Source organism: Balaenoptera ricei, chromosome 12 (assembly GCF_028023285.1).
Source record: "Balaenoptera ricei isolate mBalRic1 chromosome 12, mBalRic1.hap2, whole genome shotgun sequence".
In the NCBI taxonomy this organism is placed as follows: domain Eukaryota; kingdom Metazoa; phylum Chordata; class Mammalia; order Artiodactyla; family Balaenopteridae; genus Balaenoptera; species Balaenoptera ricei.
The window spans coordinates 36842072-36865759 of record NC_082650.1 but is presented as its reverse complement, the minus strand read 5'-3'; the positions used below and the strand labels follow the sequence as shown (position 1 = coordinate 36865759).

At 37.6% G+C, this 23688-nt stretch overlaps 1 protein-coding gene and 1 long non-coding RNA gene across 7 annotated transcripts in view; one reads left to right on the top strand and one right to left on the bottom strand.

Moving 5' to 3' along the window:
* LOC132375931 (uncharacterized) overlaps positions 1–23688 on the bottom strand; it is an 85480-nt gene that overhangs the window by 15397 nt on the left and 46395 nt on the right. The window lies entirely within an intron of this gene.
* Positions 1–23688, top strand: part of NCOA7 (nuclear receptor coactivator 7) — a 153592-nt gene that overhangs the window by 95856 nt on the left and 34048 nt on the right. For 5 of the 6 annotated variants that reach the window (XM_059941274.1, XM_059941275.1, XM_059941276.1 and 2 more), the window contains 5 exons: positions 2794–2907; positions 3463–3588; positions 5062–5246; positions 9341–10386; positions 11644–11812. In XM_059941274.1, coding sequence (XP_059797257.1) covers positions 2794–2907; positions 3463–3588; positions 5062–5246; positions 9341–10386; positions 11644–11812 — 1640 coding nt within the window. The remainder of the gene's footprint in view (positions 1–2793; positions 2908–3462; positions 3589–5061; positions 5247–9340; positions 10387–11643; positions 11813–23688) is intronic. The other variant, XM_059941278.1, reaches the window with a different exon arrangement.

Genomic DNA, 23688 nt, shown 5'->3' with positions numbered 1-23688 from the left:
AAGCATTTACCATATAGCACAGGGAACTATATTCAATATCTTGAAATAATCTATAGTGGAATATAATCTGAAAAAAATATATATAACTGAATCACTTTGCTGTACACCTGAAACTAACGCAATAGTATAAATCAATGATATTTCAATTAAAAAAAAAAGCCACACATTTTTCCCAGGCTTTTAGTACTTTGTTAAACTAAATGAAATTGACATGTCATATAATTTTGCCATTCTCGGTTAATCCAGCAATTTTTTAAATACCTTCTGCATAAGATATTCTTATCTTTCTACTTGAAAACTACACTTAGCCAATAAATGTAAATGACCCAGTCATAGGCAGATCCTTGCTGAGCCCAAGTTTCCAGTCCCATCTGTAGAACTACTTGGTTGCCATGAGCACATTCTGGTTCCATTGTTGACTTACTAGACCATGTTCCTGCATCTCTACATTATAGTGACATTTTTATTCAGGATGTATACTGCTTCTTCTAAGTATAACTTCATTCAGGCAATGGTGGTATTCTTTGCATTTCTTTCAAGGGCAGCAAATGAAACCAACAGACCATAAATTGGCCAGTTTGTACTATCATGCTTTTGGTATTTATGTCCTTGTCAAAAGGAGATATTACTATATTGCTGATACCAGGTAATTGAGGGGAAATATGAATTAAAACTTTTTAAAAATTAATAAATTTTTATCTCTAGGAAAATTAGATTTCAGGCACTTTTATTGGGTTTCTTATAATCTGGGGTATCGCTGCATAATGTGTAACTGACCCATAGCAGTGAACCTAGGCTTACTAATTCAAGGCTGAAGACTGTAGTCCTGGAACTTAGTAAAATAATTTAGGGTGATTCCTTATTCATTTACTAAGTGAACTGGATTAAGGTCCAGTAGTTAATAGGAGGTATTTAATATGCCTACTTAAGGGTAAAAATATAGAAATAGGTGCCCCAAAGCTTCATTTCCTTTGACCCTTTAGTAACTATTTGACTTGGGTAAGTCACTTCCTTTTTTGACCCTGGTTTCCTTATCTCTGAAATGAGGGGTTGGGCTGCATTATCTTGGATGTCCCTTCTAGCCTTTACTGTGCTGTGTAGCCCTCATATAACTAAACAGTTATGTGCTGTTAGTTGTCCCAGCATCTAGCTCTACTCATGATTTTTCTGGCAAAGATAAGGAACTGAGAAGAGTAATCCAGGCTCACTTCCATTTTGAAGTAAGACGTATTCTGACTGAGCTTCCCAGTGTTCAACTGTTACTTCTATCTACAGTGCAGTGAACTGTTTATGCATAGGAATTATCCCTTTGATTTGACATTTAGAATGTCAGACAGTAAAATCTCACACTATGTTGCCTAATGCTTGTCAAGAGCTCAGGTGCAAAAAAAATATTAATGGAGAATTGTTTGGAAGAAATGACATCTATCCATCCCTCTAGCCTAGATACATACGATAAATAAGAGCTGTATACTAAGACCATGTAATTTTAGCCTTCTGTAAATTGCTTTTATGGAACTCTAAACTTCTGACATTTTCCACTGACCCATTTTGAAGTTGTTATGAAGAACAGTCCTCCAAAACTGGTTATTGTATTTACTGTCAGTGTGTCATCAAGGACAAAGAGTTCACCGTGAGACACTTTTTTTTTTTTAATGAGACTTCATGGGAGAATACTTGTACTTCTAAGAAACTGGCTTGTTTTTATTTTCTGGACATTGAATTCTGTTAATTCATGATGTCTACCTCTTTGCATTGGTTATTTGGAAACTTAGAGCCAGTTTTATGGCCCACTTCTCAATGAATGTTTGGTGACTTTGGAGCACATTTTCAGTATAATCAGTCCTCATCTTATTTCTCCTTGATGGTGATTTTCCCACCTTTAGCTTAATGTGTCTTTTGTTGTTGCCTCATTTTTTCTGGATTGAAGAGAGATTTAAAATAACTAAAGTTAAAATAGAGAGATGACTGGAAGGTTGGAGAAGAGTGAATAACAATGTTGAACAGCTGTTACATGATTTGCTCTGAATTGTGTTTTATAACATTAGAGGTCATTTTAAGACCGTTTTTGGTATAATGCCAGAATGTAGCCATGTCTCGTGAAAAGAGTGTTGAAAAACAGAATCACAATAACATTTCGGGAACCAGAATATTTTACAGAAGGAAGCTATTTAGTACAATTCAGGGGATTTTATTTTACTTTTTCTTAGATAACCTAAACAGTGATGGAAGAGAAAGTATTGATTATTGATACTATCTTGTACATTGATACTATCTTGTACAGTTTATCATATAAGGACCTTACTGCGTTAGCACTCAGGGCCTGCTTAGAGTTAGGAAGCCTAGATGTGTCCCCTTTCTTCCTGACACAGGAATTATATTTAGAAGCATGCCATGCGGCTCTCTCCTCTATTCCCTTGTACTATTAGTACCCTGCCCTGGAAGGCTCTTCCCCCCCTATCCAAATCCTATGTATTGTCCAAGGCTTCACTTGGACCCACCTGCTTCATGTGGCCTTTGCAGAATACTCCCCCACTTTCCTCTCCCCTCTGTGAGCTCCTGCAGTATGTTCAATACCCTTTGCACTGCACACATCTGCACACATTCATATTGCTGAGTATAGTTTCATGGATTAGTCTGGAAGACCCCAAGTAGCTCATGAGTTCTGTGACAGCCAACTAGGTCTTAGTCACACACCCAGCATGATACTGTACAGAGAGTAATTGCTCTAAACACTGCCTTGTGGTTTGCCCGATTCCTGGGACTCACCTAGCTTGTCTTTCCCATTCTCAGGTTCTTTTTGTGCCAGATGCCAACTTTCCTTCCAGTACCTTAAGGTTATCTTCATCCAGTCCTGGTGCTACTGTCTCTCCTTCATCATCAGATGCGGAATATGATAAACTGCCTGTACGTATTTCATTCATGCGCTGAAGTTCATATTTCTCAACAATGGTTTCGAGTTATTGCAGAATTCTACATGTTATTTTTCACAAGAGTTCATCTGAAACTCTCCTCCCTCGACAAAGAGGTGGGGTTAAGTAATTTGTCATTAGTTGAGAGAAGAAACCTGTTCACATTTAAGGTCTCAAAGGCAGAAATGCATGTCTTATTTATGTAGAAGTATGAAGTTAAACTCTCAATGAGACCAATAATTTATTTGTACTACTTTACTCCTTTTTCTAAAGAATTTGAACCATGAGTCCAATATAAATTCTTTCATTTAAGATATTTTCTAAAGGCACTTGATGAGGCATTTTTATGGGTTCATACATACGTGCTTTTTAAAAATCTTAGTTTGATTTGGGTGATATTTTTGAAGGTTGAAAGACATATGCCTTTTTTTATGTTCAAGTTAAATAGGAACAGGTTACTTACAGGGAACGTAGATGGCTTGATCAAATAAATGAATAATCTTTTGAAAAAGTGCTTCTATTTGATTTTGGAAGTTTTTGCTTTCTTAAGGATGCTGACTTAGCAAGAAAGGCCTTAAAACCCATTGAGAGAGTCTTATCATCCACTTCTGAAGAGGACGAGCCAGGCGTGGTAAAATTTTTAAAAATGAATTGTCGCTACTTCACCGATGGAAAGGTATATGGCTATGCAATTTGTTTCCTTTTCTTGGAGTCTATGGAAAACTAAACTAGTTCCAAATTACTGAAGGCAGGCTACTTTAAAATATCTTACCCAAAGTTTCAGCTTTAAGATTTCACAACTGTTCATTAGTTTTCCCTTCTTGGATGCCTGGCATTTTACTTACTGAGGGAATAATAATCATCACGGTGAAATGTGGTTCTTTGTGACCTTGGATTTATTACTTATATTTCAGTTCTTAGCCCATAAATTGTTAGAGAGACAGTATAGAATGTGTTTAAGAGCAAATGCTGGAGTCGGGCTCACTGAACTTAAATTCCAACTCTGCCACCACTAGCTCTGAGACGATGGGCAAAGTATTTGAATTTCTTAAGCTTCCATTTTTCCTCATCTATAAAGTAAGAACAATAATAAAATTTAACTAATAGGGTATTAAAAGAAGAGCTTAGCACCTAACCTGGAAGATGGTTAAGTTCTCAACCTGTTTGCTGCTAGAAATTCTGGTATGAAAAATGTCTGTTATATCGTGGTTTCAGTTTTTTGGTTGTTGGTGTTTTGTATAAAGAACAAATCTGACATTTTGTGAGCCTCTGAAGAAGGGGTAATATTGATATAAAGCGAATTCTTGTGCTCATAGTAGAGACTTCATGCCAGGTTCAAATGGTAGGAAATTACATTATTGATATGCACTTGAAACTTTTGCAGCCAAGACTAAGTAATGCTGAAAGGCAAAACTTTTTGCCAAGGTGATCACTAAACTCATTAAGAGTATCAAAATAAATAACTTACCTAAAGGGAGTCATTTATGTCCTGCTGTCCCTGGTAGATAACATCCCTGTGGCCAACAGGGTCTACCATGTAAACTGACCAAGTTTCAGACTTTAAGTTCCCACCAAGCTACTGTTCTTTGCTTTCGGTTTCCATAGTTTGGATATATTCACTTTTGTCTGCAAAAATTTCCTACTCCTATTTGTGTCAAATTTTGCTGAATGTGGGCTTTCTAAGCATCTTAGAGCAAAATATTAGAAGTACAGCTGCTCCCCTAGCACAGTACCAGGCACTTGCTGGACAGGTAGTGAATATGTGCTGAGTGGATTGTAGAGTACCCAGCTCTCAATTGGGAAGGTACCTGGGACAGCCCTTCTCATTTTACAGACAGGGAGTTGGCGAATCTGAGACATACATGTGAGACCCAAGATCCTACCACAATTGTACTATTGCGGCAGCCATGCTAGAACCAGGCTCAGCTGATTGCCACAGCGAGGCAAGCCTGTTTCTCTGCTCAGCACACCACACCCAACGTTGTATTTTATCAGCCTGTTTTTTCCAGCCCTTGTAGAGGGGATGCAATTGCCCTCCCTGTAGGATACTGTGGTTCAGAAGGTCAATGGAATGGCAATGTAAGTTCATGAAAGCTGCTATGGTGGTTGCATCTTGCCTGTAGCGACTCTGTACTGTCTTTTTCTTCAGGGTGTGGTCGGAGGTGTCATGATCGTTACTCCTAACAATATCATGTTTGACCCTCATAAGTCCGATCCCCTGGTCATTGAAAATGGGTGTGAGGAGTACGGCCTCATTTGCCCCATGGAAGAGGTTGTTTCCATCGCACTCTACAATGACATCTCCCACATGAAGATCAAAGATGCCTTGCCATCGTAAGAGATCTTTCTTTGTTTACCAGAAAAAGGGGTATTGGGAGAATTAAATGCAATTAAAAAGTGAGGGCATTGGCAGGAGTGAGAGATTGTGTAGAGGTGAATTTGAAGGTAGAATATTTGTGCACTAAATTTTTAAAAATAGAAAAAGGAGAGGAAATGGAAATGATAAGGTCAATAAGGAAGAGTGAAACATTCAAATCAAAAAATCACGTAAAAATGGTATTTCTTTGGCTTATTGTTCTGAAGAGCAATGCATGTTCTTAATTTATGAAAGAATAAATGAAGTTTCTCTGAAAATATTTGTCTGAATATCGATAAGAGAATAGTATTTTCTCTTTGGTTTAGTTGGTAAGCAGAGTTACGTTCTTCCTCATTCAAATTCTAGGATAGGCAATCTTCCCAGCTCGTGTATTTCCTTAATCCCGTGTGGAGAGAGATTTGCGTGGACGTGCAGAGGCACTGCCCCTGTAGCCAGAATACCTTAAGTGGTGTGCAAAGGCTGTCATAGTAGTTTGTTTTGCCTCTGAAATGTAGATGGATATTACTTTAGTCCTGATTACTTTTGCCTTCTAAAACTGAGTTTTTTGATTTAAAGAAGCTCCCCACGAAGAAAGAGTTTAAGAAAACTCAGAGAATCGATTCACTTGTAGGGATAATCTGACTCTTTCTGTCATTTTGTCAGTGTGCCTATTTCTGTATACTATATATGTGCTAGCAGTAAAACTCTTTAGAAACTCTCAGTGGTAGCAAGGTAAAGGCAAGGCAGTGGGTCCAACAGGACAAAGGGAAGCTAGCCCCTTGGACTCAGGAAAAGAAGGGAAGGTAACTAGGGAACTAACCCAGACACCATCCCTAGGGGTTTATGCCAGCAGGTTCCCCTGGACTTCTACAGTCCTTAGCATCTGGTCCACTAGACCCTTACATGCCCAGCCACTGAAGGAACCACTGGAGCGTGGTCACTGGATAGTTTCCAAGTTCTGGCAGAAGCGCCTAGAGGTTTAGGAGGCAGTGTAGCAGACCAGGCAGTCCTGCATGATGATGCCTGGGTTTCCCTGGCTCTGCCACTTACGGCTCCTCGACCTTCACGAGTGACTGAATCTTGAGCCTCGGTTTTCTCATCTGTAAAATGGAATTAACAGTATTCTTCAGCTTGCAGAGCTGTTACAAGATCTAAAAGCATTGATATACCAAAACTCTTAGAAAATAACCTGATACCTAATAAGTATAGGCTGTTTATTTGAACCTTCAGTTCATATCTGAAACTCTAATCATTGTTCTGTGGGAATCTTTTATTCACGCAGATTGAGGCTTCTAATGCATCTTAGTGCGCGTCTCTTGTGTGGCAAGGATATGAAGATAAGTGGGTCACGGCCCCTGTCCTGCAGTTTACTGGGTGCGACAGGTGGAGAGAAGTGGTAATTGAACGGCACTGTAGATATAGACGTGCACACGGCATTCCATGAGAACCACGTGAAGGAGTGTCCAGCTACCTTGGAATCTTAGATGAGAAGGAGGAGAGGGAGTGAAAGAGTTACTTTTGGGAAGAAAGTGTGAACATGGGGTGACAAGAGGAAAGAAGATAAGAGTAGGTAAAGATACAGTTAAGTTTGGAAGTGGATGGACAGGCAGATAGGGGCATTTCTTGCCCAATGATGGCTTCTAGTGGAGTAATACTGTTACACATCTTCAGCTTAGGATGTTAAGTATTCTTTTAATAATAGGGAAGGTACATTCTTACAGAAAGATTTCTCTAAATGTGAGATTGTGTTTCATGATCCGGGCCTAATGCTGTAGATGGGGGGAGAGAGAGGAGTTGAGAATTGGCTCCTAATGTGTTGAAATTATTTCAGAATTGTACAGTGATTGCTACCACGGATGCAGGTATATAAAGACTTCTTAGGCTAATGAACAGTATGTGCACCAATGAGCAAAATAGAATGTGGTAGTGGAATCAGTGTGAAATGAATTTGGTATTGACCTCAGAATTCCATCAATTGTTTAAAGTAGTTTAAATTTCATTATTTAAAGTTGTATGGTAAAACAAGAAGTGCAAATTATCTAGCTGCCACGTGCAAATAGTTTTTAAAAGAGTGTGTGTGTGTGTGTGTGTGTGTGTGCATGTGTAAAATCTCTCCATCCTCACCTTCAGGCTTTATATATTTTGTGTAAGACATTTTGTAACTCCAGCTGCCACGGAGACTAGGAACAGAACCACCGAAAGGCTTATTGGTCAGCATTAGGTCTCTGGCTGAGTCTAGAAAACATTAATTAACAGCAGAGCCAGTTGACACCACTATGGGCTTTGCCCCAGCAGAGCTTGGCAGTTGTGATGCAGAAAAAGAGATGGCTGAATTAATCCCAGCTTGGATTAGGTAGAACAAGAAGGGAGGGATAGACAAGAAGGTAATATAGGAGGCTGATTAGAGTGCAGTTGAATGCATTCTTTGTGGGGGTCAAGGTAGCTCGAGAATGAAGAGATGAGGAAGGGGCCTAGGTGTTCATGGAAGATGGTTTTGCTTATTAATTTGCTAGTTAAGTATGTGAAAAGCTGGGCTTCTTTGTTACAGGACTTACTTTGGCCTTTAATGTGCCAAATGAAATTTTGGGTCTGACAATGGAAATTATACTACATTACACTAACTTATTTGACTCTAGGATTGAAGCATCTTTAACATCTCTTGAGATGCTCATGTTGAGCTGAACACTTTTGTATGTGCAGGTTCCTGCAGAGCAGAGATACTGTCACAATTGTCTTTTAGCATATGGCGTTTAGGGGCTCGATGAGTGATTATTGAATTGTAATGAATTATGAATTAGAGGCCTTTTAAAGCATTTGTCAGAGCCTAACAATTACATAGGCTTTTATTTTGAACTGGAAAAAGCATGGATGTTCCATGCGAGTGATTTATTCGGTAACTTTGGGGAGACAGTTCAAGTTCAGTAACTTGAACTTCCTGGCACTTTGTTGAGTATTGTCATAATTATTTCAAAACCAGAATAATAAAGTATTACCTGAATATGATCTAGCCTTTTTAGAAAATTTATTTCTGAAATCCAAAAATGTTATTTTTAAATAGGGTTTTTATACCTCTGTGTTTTAACCCAGTATCGACACTAAGATAAGCAGAAATACAGATTTAAAAAAGTGTTTCTTGACAATTTATTTTACACTTTGGAGAGCATGTTTAATCAATATTTTCTGTGTAAATCAAATCTGGGTAGTAATGCATCTGTTATTAAGGAAAAACAATTAACTGTGTCCCAGTTTAAAATTTTATAGAAAAGTAAATTAAATGAGCTCTTACTTATAATAATTAGTATAACTTTCTTAACTCTTTTATTACAATACCAATTTTACTTTATGGCAATGAGTAACTGATAAAACCTCAAATCTGGGTAGTAAAGCATCTGTTATTAAGGAAAAACAATTGACTGTGTCCCAGGTAACTATAAAATTTTAAACTGTAAAATGGAGCAGGTGCTATATATCCACAGTAATAGTGGAAATAATCCTCTTGCATCTCCTTCAGGAGTAGAAGGATGTCTTTTATTGGAAGCATCGGATCTTCCAAAATTATGGTTCAGTGTCCGTCATTTTATAGAGCAGTTAAATGAGTAGATACTCAGTCAATGAGCCATTCAGAATTAATGTAGTTGGTTTATGTACTATTTTATAAAAAAGGAAAAGCCTTGAATATCTAAGGAATTTTAGTCATAGTACTGAAACAGTCCCTCTCCTTTGTCCTTCATGAAAATCAGAAACATTATTTCATCATTAAAAATCTGGTGGGTGACATATCCATGTTCATAAATGACCTCAAATACCATTCATTTGCTTCTAATAGGATATGCGAGCAACTGTCATGGTTCTTTATTTTGCCACTTTTTATAGTTGATTTTATTTTTCATTTTGAAGTCAATTTCTGGATTTCATTTCCTTATTTTAAAGTCCTTTAAACATAAATTTAAGTTGTTATATATTTATGTTTTGGTTTTTGGTTGGGTTTTGTTTTGGTTTTTGCCTTTCATCCATTTCGTTTTTGTTTTTGTTTTTAACATTCCATGTGCACCCACCATTTTTCCCCCCACAGTGACCTACCTCAGGATCTTTGTCCTCTGTACAGGCCTGGAGAATGGGAAGACCTGGCTTCAGAAAAGGATATCAACCCATTCAGTAAGTTCAAATCTCTCAACAAAGAAAAACGGCAGCAGAATGGAGAGAGAACCATCACTTCAGATTCCAAAACAACAAGACCTTTGGAGAAGTCAACAGAATACACAGAAAAGAAGCCCTCAGACAGCTCCGTGTCAGACAAGTTAAAGAAACTGGAATTCTCTGCAGAGGCAATCAAACGGTCTACTGCAGTAGCTAAAGTTAGCAAGGAACTTTCTGACACTCAGGCTGCGTTTGAATCTATAGCCAAAGAAAATTCTCTCTTAGGAGAAGAAGACGACTTCGTTGACTTGGAAGAAGTTTCTTCTCAAAATGATAGTGGAATGGACAAAAGAGACACCTCAAAGGAGTGCCTTTCTCTTGACCCAGCAGAGCTAAGGAAGACTAAATCACAAATAATCAGTTCTACTACGGAAATGCAGGTGCAGTCAGCCCTGAACTTTTCAGGAACAGAGTGTGATGCTGAATTGAAGGGAACCCTAGATTTAGAAACCTGTGAGAAGCAAGATATAATGCCAGAGGTGGACAAGCAGTCTGGTTCCCCAGAAAGCCAGGTGGAAAACACATTGAACATCCATGAAGATCTAGATAAAGTTAAGCTCATTGAATATTACCTTAATAAGAACAAAGAAGGGTCACAGTTACCTGATAACTTGCAGAAGGCAGAATTAAGTGATGGCAAAAGTATTGAGCCAGTGGGAATAGACATCACTCTTAGCAGTTCTCTTCCCCAGGAAGGTGATCCCCCAATTGAGGGCAGTGAACAGCCAGCTAAAACCTGGGTGAAAGAGAGAGCACCCCTTCCATTGCAACTAGGCTCTTCTACAGAAGAAAATATGAATAAAGTGTATCCAGACTCCTCTTTGGAATCTACTCTGGACAACAGCTGCCAAGGTGCACAAATGGATAATAAATCTGAAATTCAGTTATGGCTTTTAAAGAGAATTCAGGTACCCATTGAAGGTAAGCCATTTTTAATTTCTTTATATTCTGTTGTATAGGCATATCTTGTTTTATTGTGCTTCACAGATATTGCATTTCTTTTTCTTTTTTTCTTTTTTTTTTTTTTACAAATTGAAGATTGTGGCAACCCTGTGTTAAGCAAGTCTATGGGCACCTTGTTTCCGACAGTATTTGCCCACTTCATGTCTCTGTGTCACATTTTGGTAATTCTTGCAATATTTCAGACTTCATTTCATTATCATGGTGATCTGTGATCAGTGATCTTTGATATTACTGCTATAGCTCACTGAAGGCTCAGATGATGGTTAGCATTTTTTAGCAATAAGGGATTCTTTAAGATGTACCTTTTTAGACATAATGCTATTGCACACTTAACAGACTACAGTATAGTATAAACATAACTTTTATATGCACTGGGAAACCAAAAAATTTGTGTTACTTACTGGATTGCGATATTCACTTTATTGTGATGGTCAGGAACCAAACCTACAAATATCTCCAAGGTATGCCTGTATAGCTGCCTTCCTAAAACTTGTACATGCAATAGCAAAAGTAGTACAATTATTTGAGAACAGTATTTTCTCAATAGGGTATATCTTTACATTAGAAGGTTTTGAACTGCATAGGTCCACTTATACACAGATTTTTTTCAATAAATACGAAATTCAGTACTACGCCATCCATGGTTGGTTAAATCCATGGAGGGCCGACTCTAAAGTTATACACAGATTTTTAACTGCACAGGTTTCAGCGCCTCTAAACCCTGTTTTGTTCAGGGCTCAACTGTAATTGGGAAAAACTAGCAATATATGCTATCTATTTTGAACATTAAACTATGATATAGAATTTTATTTCAAAAGTAGTTTGCTTTTTTACATCTTTCAGGTAACTTTCCTTTTTCACTTTGTATTTCTAAATCTAAAGGAGTTTTAAAAGGTTTTTGAAGGTATTTCAGTTCTAAACTGAATTGCGTTATGGTGTGGTTGGGTCCTCAGTACCGTTCATTAATATGTATTCTTGTGGGTTGTCACAATTCTCCACCCTTTGCTGTTTTGTGTGTTGGTTTTTATCCTTATTCCTAAGTTTGTAGCATCTCATGTGATGTAGACAAACCTGAAGCATCCAAAGCTTTTTCCTTTTGTGCTAAAGAAGATCTGAAAAATTTAATTAGTCCTAATATGACGATGTTGCATGCTGTTTATGCCAACTATCACCAATATCGTCAATAATGAGGAAATTTTTTTCCTGTTGATTCAGATATACTTCCTTCAAAAGAAGAGAAAAGCAAGACTCCACCCATGTTTCTGTGCATTAAAGTGGGAAAACCAATGAGAAAGTCCTTTGCCACTCACACTGCAGCCATGGTCCAGCAGTATGGCAAACGAAGAAAGCAACCAGAGTACTGGTTTGCTGTTCCTCGGGAGAGGTGAGTGTGAGCTAGAATGGGAATTCTGTTGGTCAAGTAGATTCTAATTGCATCTTGATTTTTAATTTAATCTTGAAATAATTTTATTCTTGAATAATAGGTTTCTCTTAATTGTACATTTTAGAATTTCTAGAAGGATATTATTTCAGTAGCTTTCTGCTAAAGGGTGTTTTCAATATAGCAAATTTGAGATCATCATAGGTACTGTGTGCCGAACCACTTTCAAAACTTTCTACCCAGTTGAATTTTAAATGAAGGAAGATTGAGATATTCTAAAGTGCCAGTAATTGGAAGTGCTATTCTGTTGGGAATAAAGGAATATGATGGAGCAGATCCAAACCCCAAGTGCAATAGAGAGGCATGATTTTAATTTTAAAGTGCCTGTTATTCTGGGGGGACTAAAGATTACTTTCACCTTATGGAGAAAAGTATCTGTGACTCAACAGCATGAGAAGTGTAACATGAGATCACCTGGGTGCGCTCGAGGGGCTATATACCTCTAAAGAGATTTGTATTTTTAAATTGCCAAAGAAGAAAATTTATTGGTGATGTGACAGTCTAGCATAGCAGGGATAGTGACATGGACATTCTTCAGCCGTACGTCACTGAAGACATCTTTATAATAGAAATATTTAGGAAACATTTTTAGAAAAAATTGTTTTTCTTTTGTATGTAATAGAATAAAAATCTCTTTACAAAGGCCTTGCAATTAGTTTTCAAAATTGTTAAATCCACACATTTTTCCTTCTCCTAACTAGTCATCAAGGCATACTTTTTGGGTAACATACCTACCAAGAACAAATACTCACTGAGCGTCCATAAGCATGAATTTTTATTTTTTTTTAAAATGAACTTTCCCCCTGATATCTCAGTAGTGAAGAGGTCATTTCATTTATTTATTTGGCTGCACTTTGTGGCTTGTGGGATCTTAGTACCTCAACCAGGGATTGAACCCAGGCCCACAGCAGTGAAAGCACCAAGTCTTAACCACTGGACCGCCAGGGAACTCCCAAGCATGAATTTTTAATAAAGCAAAATTAAATTTCAAGCACGAGCACACCTTCTGGCTGATTAGTACCCAGAATGATAATTCTCATCGAGTTGCCTGATTTTAATAAATCAGAGTTTAATGTGAAGATAATTAATAGGATTTTAATGAACAAATTTGTTAATATCTTTTCTGTCTTAGACACAGACCCATGTTTACATAGATGTTAAACATAATCTGTTTCCTATTTACAAAATACACTCCTGTCCTGTGCTTGCAGCCCCAATGCTATCTCCACGAAACTTTAAACTAGGGACACTGAGGAGATACAAAGAAAATGTGTGTCTTTCACATTTCTTCTGTTGAAATATTTTTAAATAATAAATTTCTGAAACCTTGTTAAAATCAGAGTTCTAGAATCAGATGTCATAGATGGTCAAACTGATTTTAAAGGTGGGGAAAACAAAGCACTGAAACTTTCAGCCACATTTAGGTTATGTGGATTCCTCATCCGTCAGGAAAACTACCTATCATATGTTTTTTTCTCTGGAGAAATGTACTGTTTATAATATAAGGACATTAGGATTTTTCAATTTTATTATCTTTAATGAGACTTCTGCATACCAAGGAATCTTCTAGAGTAAATTTTTTGCAATCTCACACATGTAGTTATTTTACTGTCATTCTTTAACCCAGAATAAGTCTGTAATGCTGAAATAGTACTTCTCTTTGACCTCATACAGAGGTGGTTTTTGTGAGCTTTTTAAAGTAGGTCACTTGTTGAATTCTATTACATTGTGTTTTATAGTGTCCATGATTTATTTGTCTTTGGCTAACAAATAACCTGACATTCTTCGTTTTCTTTCTTAAGCTATTCATTAATTAACCCAAGATTTTTCTGGGAGACATTATCTCACTATGTTAATGATTTTTTGTGTAGATGTTAGGAATTTTTTTTCAGTTGTTCCTTTATGTATTTCCATCTCTACCTACCCTTAAGTAAAGCTACATTTTAGTTTAAGATAGGGAAAGATGAAGAAATTCTATAGTTCGCTCCCACCCAGAACTCCAAGTGCACAAGAAATAAAAGTTCATTTTTATTTCCAATTTATGAAATTCTTCAGGACTTTAAGCTCAACAAAGTCCTTAAGGAGCTAGGAAGTGGCGTGCAGTGCTTTTCTCACTCTGATGATAATTTCTGAATTCCCTTGCTACATCAAACTGAGCATTTCTTCTTGCCTTTCTATTTAATGGGTCTTCATATCATTGGAGTTTCAGCAGCAGAGTGAAGTTGCCCTAGCAGTGGCTTTCTTTCTAGGTCATAAGATGCTCTCATAGACCTTCTGTGTGACAGTGTACTCTCATGGGCAGGTCTCTTTGGCTCATGCAATGTACCGCAGCTCCTTAATGTTTTCCTGTTGACTTAAGTTCACAAACATGTTTCACTATTCCTCTCTATTGTTCCTAATCAAGAGCAGATTAGATGATACAGAAGAACGGATCAGTGATCTGGAAGACATAATATAGTGGAAATTACCCAATAAGAACAGCAAAAAGAAAAAACTTTAAATGCAGGTAGTTTAAGGGACTTCTGGGACAACATCAGATGCACTAACATTTGCATAATAGGGGTCCCAGAAAAAGAAGGGAGAAAGGGGAAGAAAACTTATCTGAAGAAATAATGGCTGAAAACTTTCCTAACCTGGGGAAAGAAACAGACATCCACGTCCAGGAATCACAGAGAGTCCCGAACAAGATGAACCCAAAGAGATGCATACCAAGATATAATTAACAAGGCAGAAGTTAAAGAGAATTTTGAAGGCAGCAAGAGAAAAACAGCTAGTCACATACAAGGGAAGCCCCATAAGATATTAGCTGATTTTTCAACAGAAACTTTGCAGGCCAGGGTGTGTGGCAGGATATATTTAAAATGTAGAAAGGAAATATACTTAAAATCAAGAATACTCTACCTGGCAAGTTTATCATTCAGAATTGAAGGAGAGATACAGAGCAAACAAGCAAAAACTAAAGGAGCTCATCACTACTGAACTAACAGGTCTTACAAGAAGTGTTAAAAGGTCTTCTTTAAACAGAAAAGATAAGACCATAACTAGAAATAAAAATATATATGAAAAAAATATCTTACTGATAAAAGCAAATATATAGTAAAGGCAGTGGATTAACCACTTAAAAAGCTACTGTGAAGGTTAAAAGACAAAAGGAGTAAAATCAACTATAACTACAATAAATGGTTAAGGTATACACAAAATAAAAGGTAAAATAGGATGTCATAAAACATAATACATGGAGGGGAGTGGTAAAAATGTAGTGCTTTTGGGATATGTTTGAACTTACATGACTATGAGCTTAAAATAGACTATACATATATACACATGTATATGTACATGTGTGTGTATGCATATGTATACATATGTATATACATGTACATACACACACATGTCAATATGTATGAACCTCATGGTAACCATAAACAAAAACCTACAATAGATACAAGCAAATAAAGAGAAAGGAACCCAAACATAGCATTAAAGAAAATTACTGAACCACAAGGGAAGAGACCAAGAGAAGAAGAAAGGGACAGAAGAACTACAAAAACAACCAGAAAACAATGAACCAAATGGCAATAAGTACACGCCTATCAATAATGACTTAAATATAAATGCAGTAAATGTTTCAATCATGAGACACAGGGTGGCTGAATAGATAAAACAAGACCTGTCTATATGCTGCATACAAAGGACTCACTTCAGCTGAAAAATTTTTCCTCTAAGATCAGGAACAAGGCAGGGATACCCACTCTTGCCACTTTTATTCAACATAGTATTGGAAGTCCTAACTACAGCAATCAGACAAGAAAAAGAAATAAAAGTCATCCAGAAAGGAAGAAGTAAAACTGTCACTATTTGTAGATAACACAATATCATATATAGAAAACCCTAAAGAGTCCAACAAAAACAAAAAAATAACCTCTTAGAACTAATAAATGATTCAGTAAGTTGCAGAATACAAAAATCAATATACAAAAATCAGTTGTTTCTGTATGCTAATAATGAATTATCAGAAAGAAATTAAGAGAATAATTCCAATTACAATTGTATCAAAGAGAATAAAACACCTAGGAATAAATTTAACCAAGGAGGTAAAAGACCTAAATGCTGAAATCTATAAGACACTGACGAAAGAAATCAAGGAAGGCACAAATAAATGGAAAGCTACCCCATGCTCATGGATTGGAATAATATTGTTAAAACGTCCATACCACAGGTTCAATGCAATACTTATCAAAATTCCAATGGTGTTTTTCATAGAGATAGGACAAATAATCTTAAAATTTGTATGGTACCATAAAACCCCCCAAATAACCAAAGCAATCTTGAGAAAGAAGAACAAAGCTGGAGGCATCATACTCCCTGATTTCAAACTATAATACAAAGCTATAGTAATCCAAGCAGTATGATACTGGCACCAAACATACATAGATCAATGGAACAGAATGGAGAGCCCCAAAATAAACCCACATTTTTATGGTCAATTAATTTACAAAAAAGGAGGCAAGAATATGGGGGCAAAGACAGTCTCTTCAATAAATGGTGCTGGGAAAACTGGACCACTTTTTTACACCACATACAAAAATAAAATAAATTAAAAATGTAAATGTAAGACCTGAAACCATAAAACTCCTTGAAGAAAACATAGGCAATAAGCTCTTTGACATCGGTCTCAGCAGTATTGTTTTGGATATGTCTCCTTGGGCAAGGGCAACAGAAGCAAAAATAAACAAATAGGACTACATCAGACTAAAAAGGTTTTGCACAGTGAAGGAAATGATCAACAAAATGAAAAAGCAACCTACTGAAAGGGAGAAGATATTTGCAAATTATATGTCTGATAAGGGATTAATATCCAAAACACATGAAGAACTCAAACATAAAGAACTCATACAACTCAGTTAAAAAGTGGGCAGAGGAGCTGAATAGACATTTTTCCAAAGAAGACATACAGATGGCCAACAGGCATGTGAAAAGATGCTCAAATCACTAATCATCAGGGAAATGCAAATCAAAATCATGATTAGAGGACTTCTCTGGTGGCGCAGTGGTTAAGAATCTGCCTGCCAATGCAGGGGACACGGGTTTGAGCCCTGGTCTGGGAAGATCCCACATGCCGCGGAGCAACTAAGCCTGTGCACCACAACTACTGAAGCCCGAGCGCCTAGAGCCCGTGCTCTGCAACAAGAGAAGCCACCGCAGTGAGACGCCCACTCACCGCAACTAGAGAAAGCCTGCACGCAGCAACAAAGACCCAACACAGCCAAAAATAAATAAATAAATTCTAAATCATGATTAGATACTACCTCACACCTGTCAGAATGGCTGTCATCAAAAAGACAAGAAGTAACAAGTGTTGGTGAGGATGTGGAGAAAGGGAAGCCTCATGCACTGTTGGTGGGAATGCAAATTGGTACAACCACTATGGAGAACAGTATGGAGGTTCTGCAAAAAATTAAAAAAGGAACTGCCACACAGTCTAGCAATTCCACTTCTGGGTATATATCTGAAGAAAACAACACTAAGTCAAAAAGTTATATGCATCCCATTGTTCATTGCACCATTATTTACAATAAACAAGGTATGGAAGCAATCTAAGTGTCCATCGATAGATGAATGGGTAAGGAAGAAACACAATGGAATATCACTCAGCCATAATAGAAAAGAATGAAATCTTGCCATTTGCAACAATATGGATGGACCTAGAGTGTGTTATGCTAAGTGTAATAAGTAAGACAGAGAAAGATAAATACTGTATGATTTCACTTACATGGAATCTAGAAAACAATTTAAATGAACAAACATAACAAAACAGAAACCAACTCACAGATACAGAAGACAAACTGGATGGTTGCCATGGGGATTGGCAAGATAAGTGAAGGGGATTAAGAGGTACAAACTTCCAAGTATAAAGTAAGTCCTGGGATATATGTACAGTACAGGGAATATAGTCAATAATAGTGTAATAATTTTAAAGATCAAGATGATGGAGTAGGAAGACACTGAGCTCATCTTCCGCCACGAACACATCAAAAATACATCTTCATGTAGAGCAATTCTCACTGAAAACAAACTGGAAACTGGCAGAAAGACTCTTGTACAACCAAGGCTGTAAAAAATGATCCACACAAAGTCAGGAAGGGAAGAGAAACGATCAGGTCAGGACCTGTGCCTCTAGGAGGAGACACAGAAAAGGAAGGAGATTACATGGGCTGGGAGATCCTCCCTGAGGAGTGGGCGGTTTGAACCACATATTGGGTGCCCCTGCCCTGGGGTCCAGTACAGGGAAGATGATACCCGTTGGCTTGTTTGAAGACCAGTGGGAATAGCAGGGGGGCTGCAGGGAACTTAGACTGCTCCTGAAGAGCACGCACACACTTGCTTTCTCCTGAAACAAGGCGGAGGAAGCAGACGGATGAAACTGCCCAGGATGCTGACTGGTTTCCCATGGGCAGTTTCCCATGACCACCCCAGTGCATGTCTGGGCCCCTCTTGTTCTCTGATGCAGCTCCCCGCTAGGGCTAAGGCTGCTCTTGCCGAGGAGAGTGCACAGCTGTGGGGAAGGAGCCAGCTTGGACCTGGCACTGCCTCTGAATGCAGAAAGAGGAGCCATTCCTGGTGCTCATGGAGCCGGCAGATTGAGTGTGGTCTGGAGCGCTGACTGGCATTCTGGGACTGCCCCAGCAGCTGCCCCGGCCCACTCCAGGTGCCCGCCCCAGTGCTGCTCTCCTCTGGGGCAAAGGTGCAGATGCTGGGAGCAGGGAGGGCACACACTTAGAGGGGACAGAACCAGCTCAAACCTGAAGCTCAGTGCTTCTGCTTCAGCACCTTGGGACCTGCCCCTGCCCCCAATGAGGAAGTGTCAGCCACTGAGCACAGGAGAAGCCCCAGCTCACACCTGGCTCTGGCTCTGTTGCTTCCATCACCAGCTCCACCTCCCACCAAGGTGAGAGCTGCCAGCACACCCTGGGGAAAGACATGACCTGTGCTCATTTCATATCTAGCTCTCCCACCAAAGCCACATGCAGACTGTGTCGGGATGCTTCCACACAAGGGCATTCCGTCAACACCAGGATAGGTAACTGTTTGACTTAATGTCATAGAGACAGATACAGTTGTTTCAAACAACAGAACAAGAAAACTCCCTTGAAAAAACAACTAATGAAAGAGAGAGAAATAATTTACCAGATAAAGAGTTCAAAACATTAGTAATAAGAATGCTAACTGAACTAGGGAAAAGAATGCATGAACAGAGTGAGAATTTTAACAAGGAACTAGAAAACAAAAACCAGTCAGAACTGAAGAATTACAGTAACTAAAATGAAAAACATACTAGAAGGAATTAACAGCAGACAAGGTGGTACAGAAGAACACATGAGTGATCTGGAAGATAAAATAATGGAAATCATGCAATCAGAACAGCAAAAAGAAAAATATGAGAACAGTTTAAGGGACCTTTGGGACAACACCAGGCATACTAACATTCACATTATAGGGGTCCCAGAAGGAGAAGAGAAAGAAAGGAGTCAAAAATGTATTTGATAAAATTATGGCTGAAAACTTCCCAAACCTGAAGAAGGAAACATATATCCAGATATAGGAAGCACAGAGAGTCTCAAACAAAATGAACCCAAAGAAACCCCACACCAACACATCATAATTAGAATGGCAAAACTTAAAGAGAGAATTCTAAAGGCAGCAAGAGAAAAAGAGTCATGTACAAGTAATCCCCATAAGGCTATCAGCTGATTTCTCTGCAGAAACTTTGCAAGCCAGAAGGGAGTGGCATGATAAATTTTGAGTGCTGAAAGAGAAAAACCTACAACCGAGGGTACTCTACTTGGCAAGATTGTCATTCAGAATAGGAGGGATAAAGAACTTCTCAGATAAGCAAGGAGTTCATAAATACTATACCAACTCTAAAAGCAAATGTCAAAGGATCTTTTCTAAGTGGAAGAGAAAAAGCTTCAACAAGAAGAATTTATAGAAAAGGAAAAATCCCACTAGTAAAGACAAATATATAGTAAAGGCTGTGGATCAACCACTGAAATAAGCCAGTACGAAGATTTTTTTTTTTTAATTTTATTCATTTATTTTTGGCTGCGTTGGATCTTTGTTGCTGCGCTCAGGCTTTCTCTAGTTGCGATGAGCGGGGCCAACTCTTCATTGCGGTGCGCGGGCTTCTCATTGCAGTGGCTTCTGTTGTTGCGGAGCACGGGCTCTAGGCACGCAGGCTTCAGTAATTGTGGCGCACGGGCTTAGTTGCTCCGCGGCATGTGGGATCTTCCCGGACCAGGGCTCGAACCCGTGTGCCCTGCATTGGCAGGCGGATTCTTAACCACTGTGCCACCAGGGAAGTCCCGGTAAGAAGATTAAAAGACAAAAAATTGTAAAATCAACTATAACTACAATAAACAGTTAAGGGATAAACATGAAGATGTAAAATATGACATCAAAAACACAAAATGGGGGGGGTAAAAATGTAGATCTTTTAGAATGTGGTGGAACTTAAATAATTACCTGCTTAAAACAAGTAAATGTAGTTATAGGTCAACATACATGAATCCCATAGTAACCACAAATCAAAAATCTACAATAGATAACTTTGTATGGTGACAAATGGTAACTAGATTGCCTGTGGTGATCCTTTCCTAATGTATAAAACACCAAAGCATTATGTTGTACACCTGAAACTAATATAATATTGTAAGTTATACTTCAATTTGAAAACAAAACAACAACAACAAAAAAAACCCAACACTATTGCTCCTAAAGGAATATTTTATCGGGAAGATAATCCTAAATTGATAAAGTACCACAGGCAATAAGGTTGTTGTTATTGACAAGCATCTATTTTTTGCACCTTTACTTTGTGCGAGCCTGTGCCAGAAGCTATCTGATGTCTAAGAAGACAGAATCGTGTCCTGCCCTGGAAGAGGTGTGGAGCCTTGGGCTGCCCGGCTCTGGCCAATGGGATAATGAGCCCCCAAATTGGACTGAGATGAATGAGAATCCCTAGGAATTGTGGGCCCTAGAATGAGATACATTATCCATTTGAAACATGATTTCCTAATTTGAAAAACGGGTCATGGTGAGGGTTAAGTAACTAGATCATAGTTGCACAATTACTGAGTGTGTACGTCCTGGCAGGCACTGGGCTAGTTATAAATAAATAAGACTTATGAAAACAGTTCCTCGCACTTTCTAGAGACAATATAGATTGTATTCCAAACATTTGGATACTCTTCTATATAAAAAATACAATTGTCTTTTTTCCTTTCTTAACACTGAGATATTTCCTTTCTTAGAAAGAACCAATAATTCCTATTCAAATTAAAAGTTTTCTTATTTTCAATTATTTATGGCCTCAATCTCTGAAATGTTTCATAATAATTGATTTCATAATATCCAGCTTCTAAAATAAATAAGATGGAAATGGAGTTAACAGTGGGAATTATGTAGAATTTACCAAATCATATATAAATGTTTAATCCAAGATGAATTAATTGGTTAGTGTGATCTGTGTAATAAGTAAACTAATAAGAGAGGGGAAGGGGGAAAGAGAGAGCCCGTGAGTATTTTTAAATGTGTTTAAACTTGAAAATAATTATGTAAGATAGTTTTAGCAACACTTGAACATACAGATAAGCGGGAGGGGAGAGGAAGGTAGAATCTATTTTGCAATTTGGTTTTTTCCCCACTTAATATGTTATGCATATTTTCCACATTATGTACTACTATACTATTATATGTATATGAACAATATAATTAGTAGCCCCCATTATGTTTCCTGGTTGATTTAATTATGTTTCTGCTTTGTATATAAGGTTATTCCAATTTTTTTTTCCATTATAAGCAATGCTATATGAAACACCTTTGTAAAATTCTTCAGGTTGTCTTACCAAACCAAAGGATACGTTTAAGGCATTTAAATACAGGTTGCACATGAAAGTGTGTGGCAATTTATACACCACCAGCATGAGTGCCCTTTGCCCCACATACTGGGAAATCTAAGCGGTATGATTCTTTGTCCATTTGGTAGAAGAGAAAGGAAGCAAATGTAGCTTTTTAAATGTTTTATTTTAAAGTTGAGTGAACACTTGTTATATAACATTTGTTACGGAGTCAAGTCAGTAGTGGCCTGGGGATTTTTATTCTGTGTGACTCTTTTAATGAGAAATTAATTTATACCTTGATATTTATATTTTGTAATATATATTTGTTAAAAATTATTCTAAAATACCATGTTTCTGTAATCTGTTTCTAATTGAGATCAACAAGCCCTTTGGTTTATGTGGGATAATTAACATTTTGTGCCTGCCCACATTTAGAGTAAACTCATCATATATGTTAAGTTGATTCTGTTTTAGAAAGCGTGGTATTTCCTTACATAATGTCAAGAATAACTGAAGCTCCCAAGCACTTTGTAATGGTTGGGATTTTTTTTTTTTTAATACTTACAAAATTTAAGTTATGTACCCATGAGCACACAGGTGTCTGTCCTTTTAAAAGGTGCTATCCATGTCATATGCATATTTCTCAGATCCAATTTGTGAGCAGTAGGTACTTCCTGCAAGTGTGTGTATTCTCTCTCCAGGGTTCTCCATGGTTGCCTACCTCAAAGGGTAGAACCAAGTGTTCAAGCCCCCATTTTTAGGAAGGGTGCCTTTTCTTTAGGTCAGCATTTCCCCCAAAGATATTCAGTGGAAAGCTCATCCCATGGATAAGTAAGTAATAAGTATTTCATATTAAATGTTTCATTGCTAGTCCTTAGCTCTATCTAGAGTTTCATGCTCATAGTTACTGTTTTCTAAATAGGATTTTGTAGGAATTTCTTAATTTTATTTTCTATTCTTTACTGTTTTTCCTTGTACTGATAATGGAATATAATTGATTTTTTTAAAAAAAATTTGTCTCTAATCACATTTTAATTTTATGAGATACTTGGATATCTCTATCTATCTAGAGACCATTTTAGTCCAATCTTTGTTGGTTTTATACTATAGTAAATACAAATTGAGATTTATTTCCCTTTTTCACATTTCTAGAAGTAGCAGCCAAAGATACAAAGACCCTTTATGTAACCTTTTGGCCATCAAAGCTATGTTACATTGTTAGGAGGGACTGGTTGATGTCAGATCCTAGTCAGGATCTACATTTCAACTCTTCTTTGTATTTTCCTTTTGTCTTTAAAAGTATTCTGTCTTAGTTTTGGAATATTTAGAATAAATTCTGAAAGTCATGAGTACTGAGCTTTTCATGATGTGCTATCTATCTGAAATCTTATTCATTTTCAAACTATGGGTCTAAGCATCTTTGGACCATTATATAATTCTGGTGCTTGAATTGCAACTTTGTAAAATGCATCAGATTATTCTGGTTGAGCACCTACCTTTACAAAGATGCTTTTATGATATCTTCATCCTCTAAAGTAGGATTGCCACTCTTAGAAACTCAAAGGGGAGTATCAAAGAAACTAATTCACCAGCTGAACTATCCATTTCCCCAGCTCTAAGTCAGAGAGCCAAGAGGGCAGGCAGGGCACTCGATACCCTTCTTGACTCTGAGCTGGGCATGGTACTCTGGATGCTATTTTGCATGGGTTATCTCACTTAATACTCATGATGGTTCTGTGAGCCATGTGGCATTACTCCCCATTTTACAAATACAAAAACTGGGACACACTGAGTTTCAACATCTTGTTCAAACTGGCAAATATCAAATCCAGGATTTATACTCAAATCTTTTTGATTTCAAATCCCATTCTCATAACCAGTTTCCAGAGCAAGTAGTCGAAACTGTATTGATTATACTCTTTG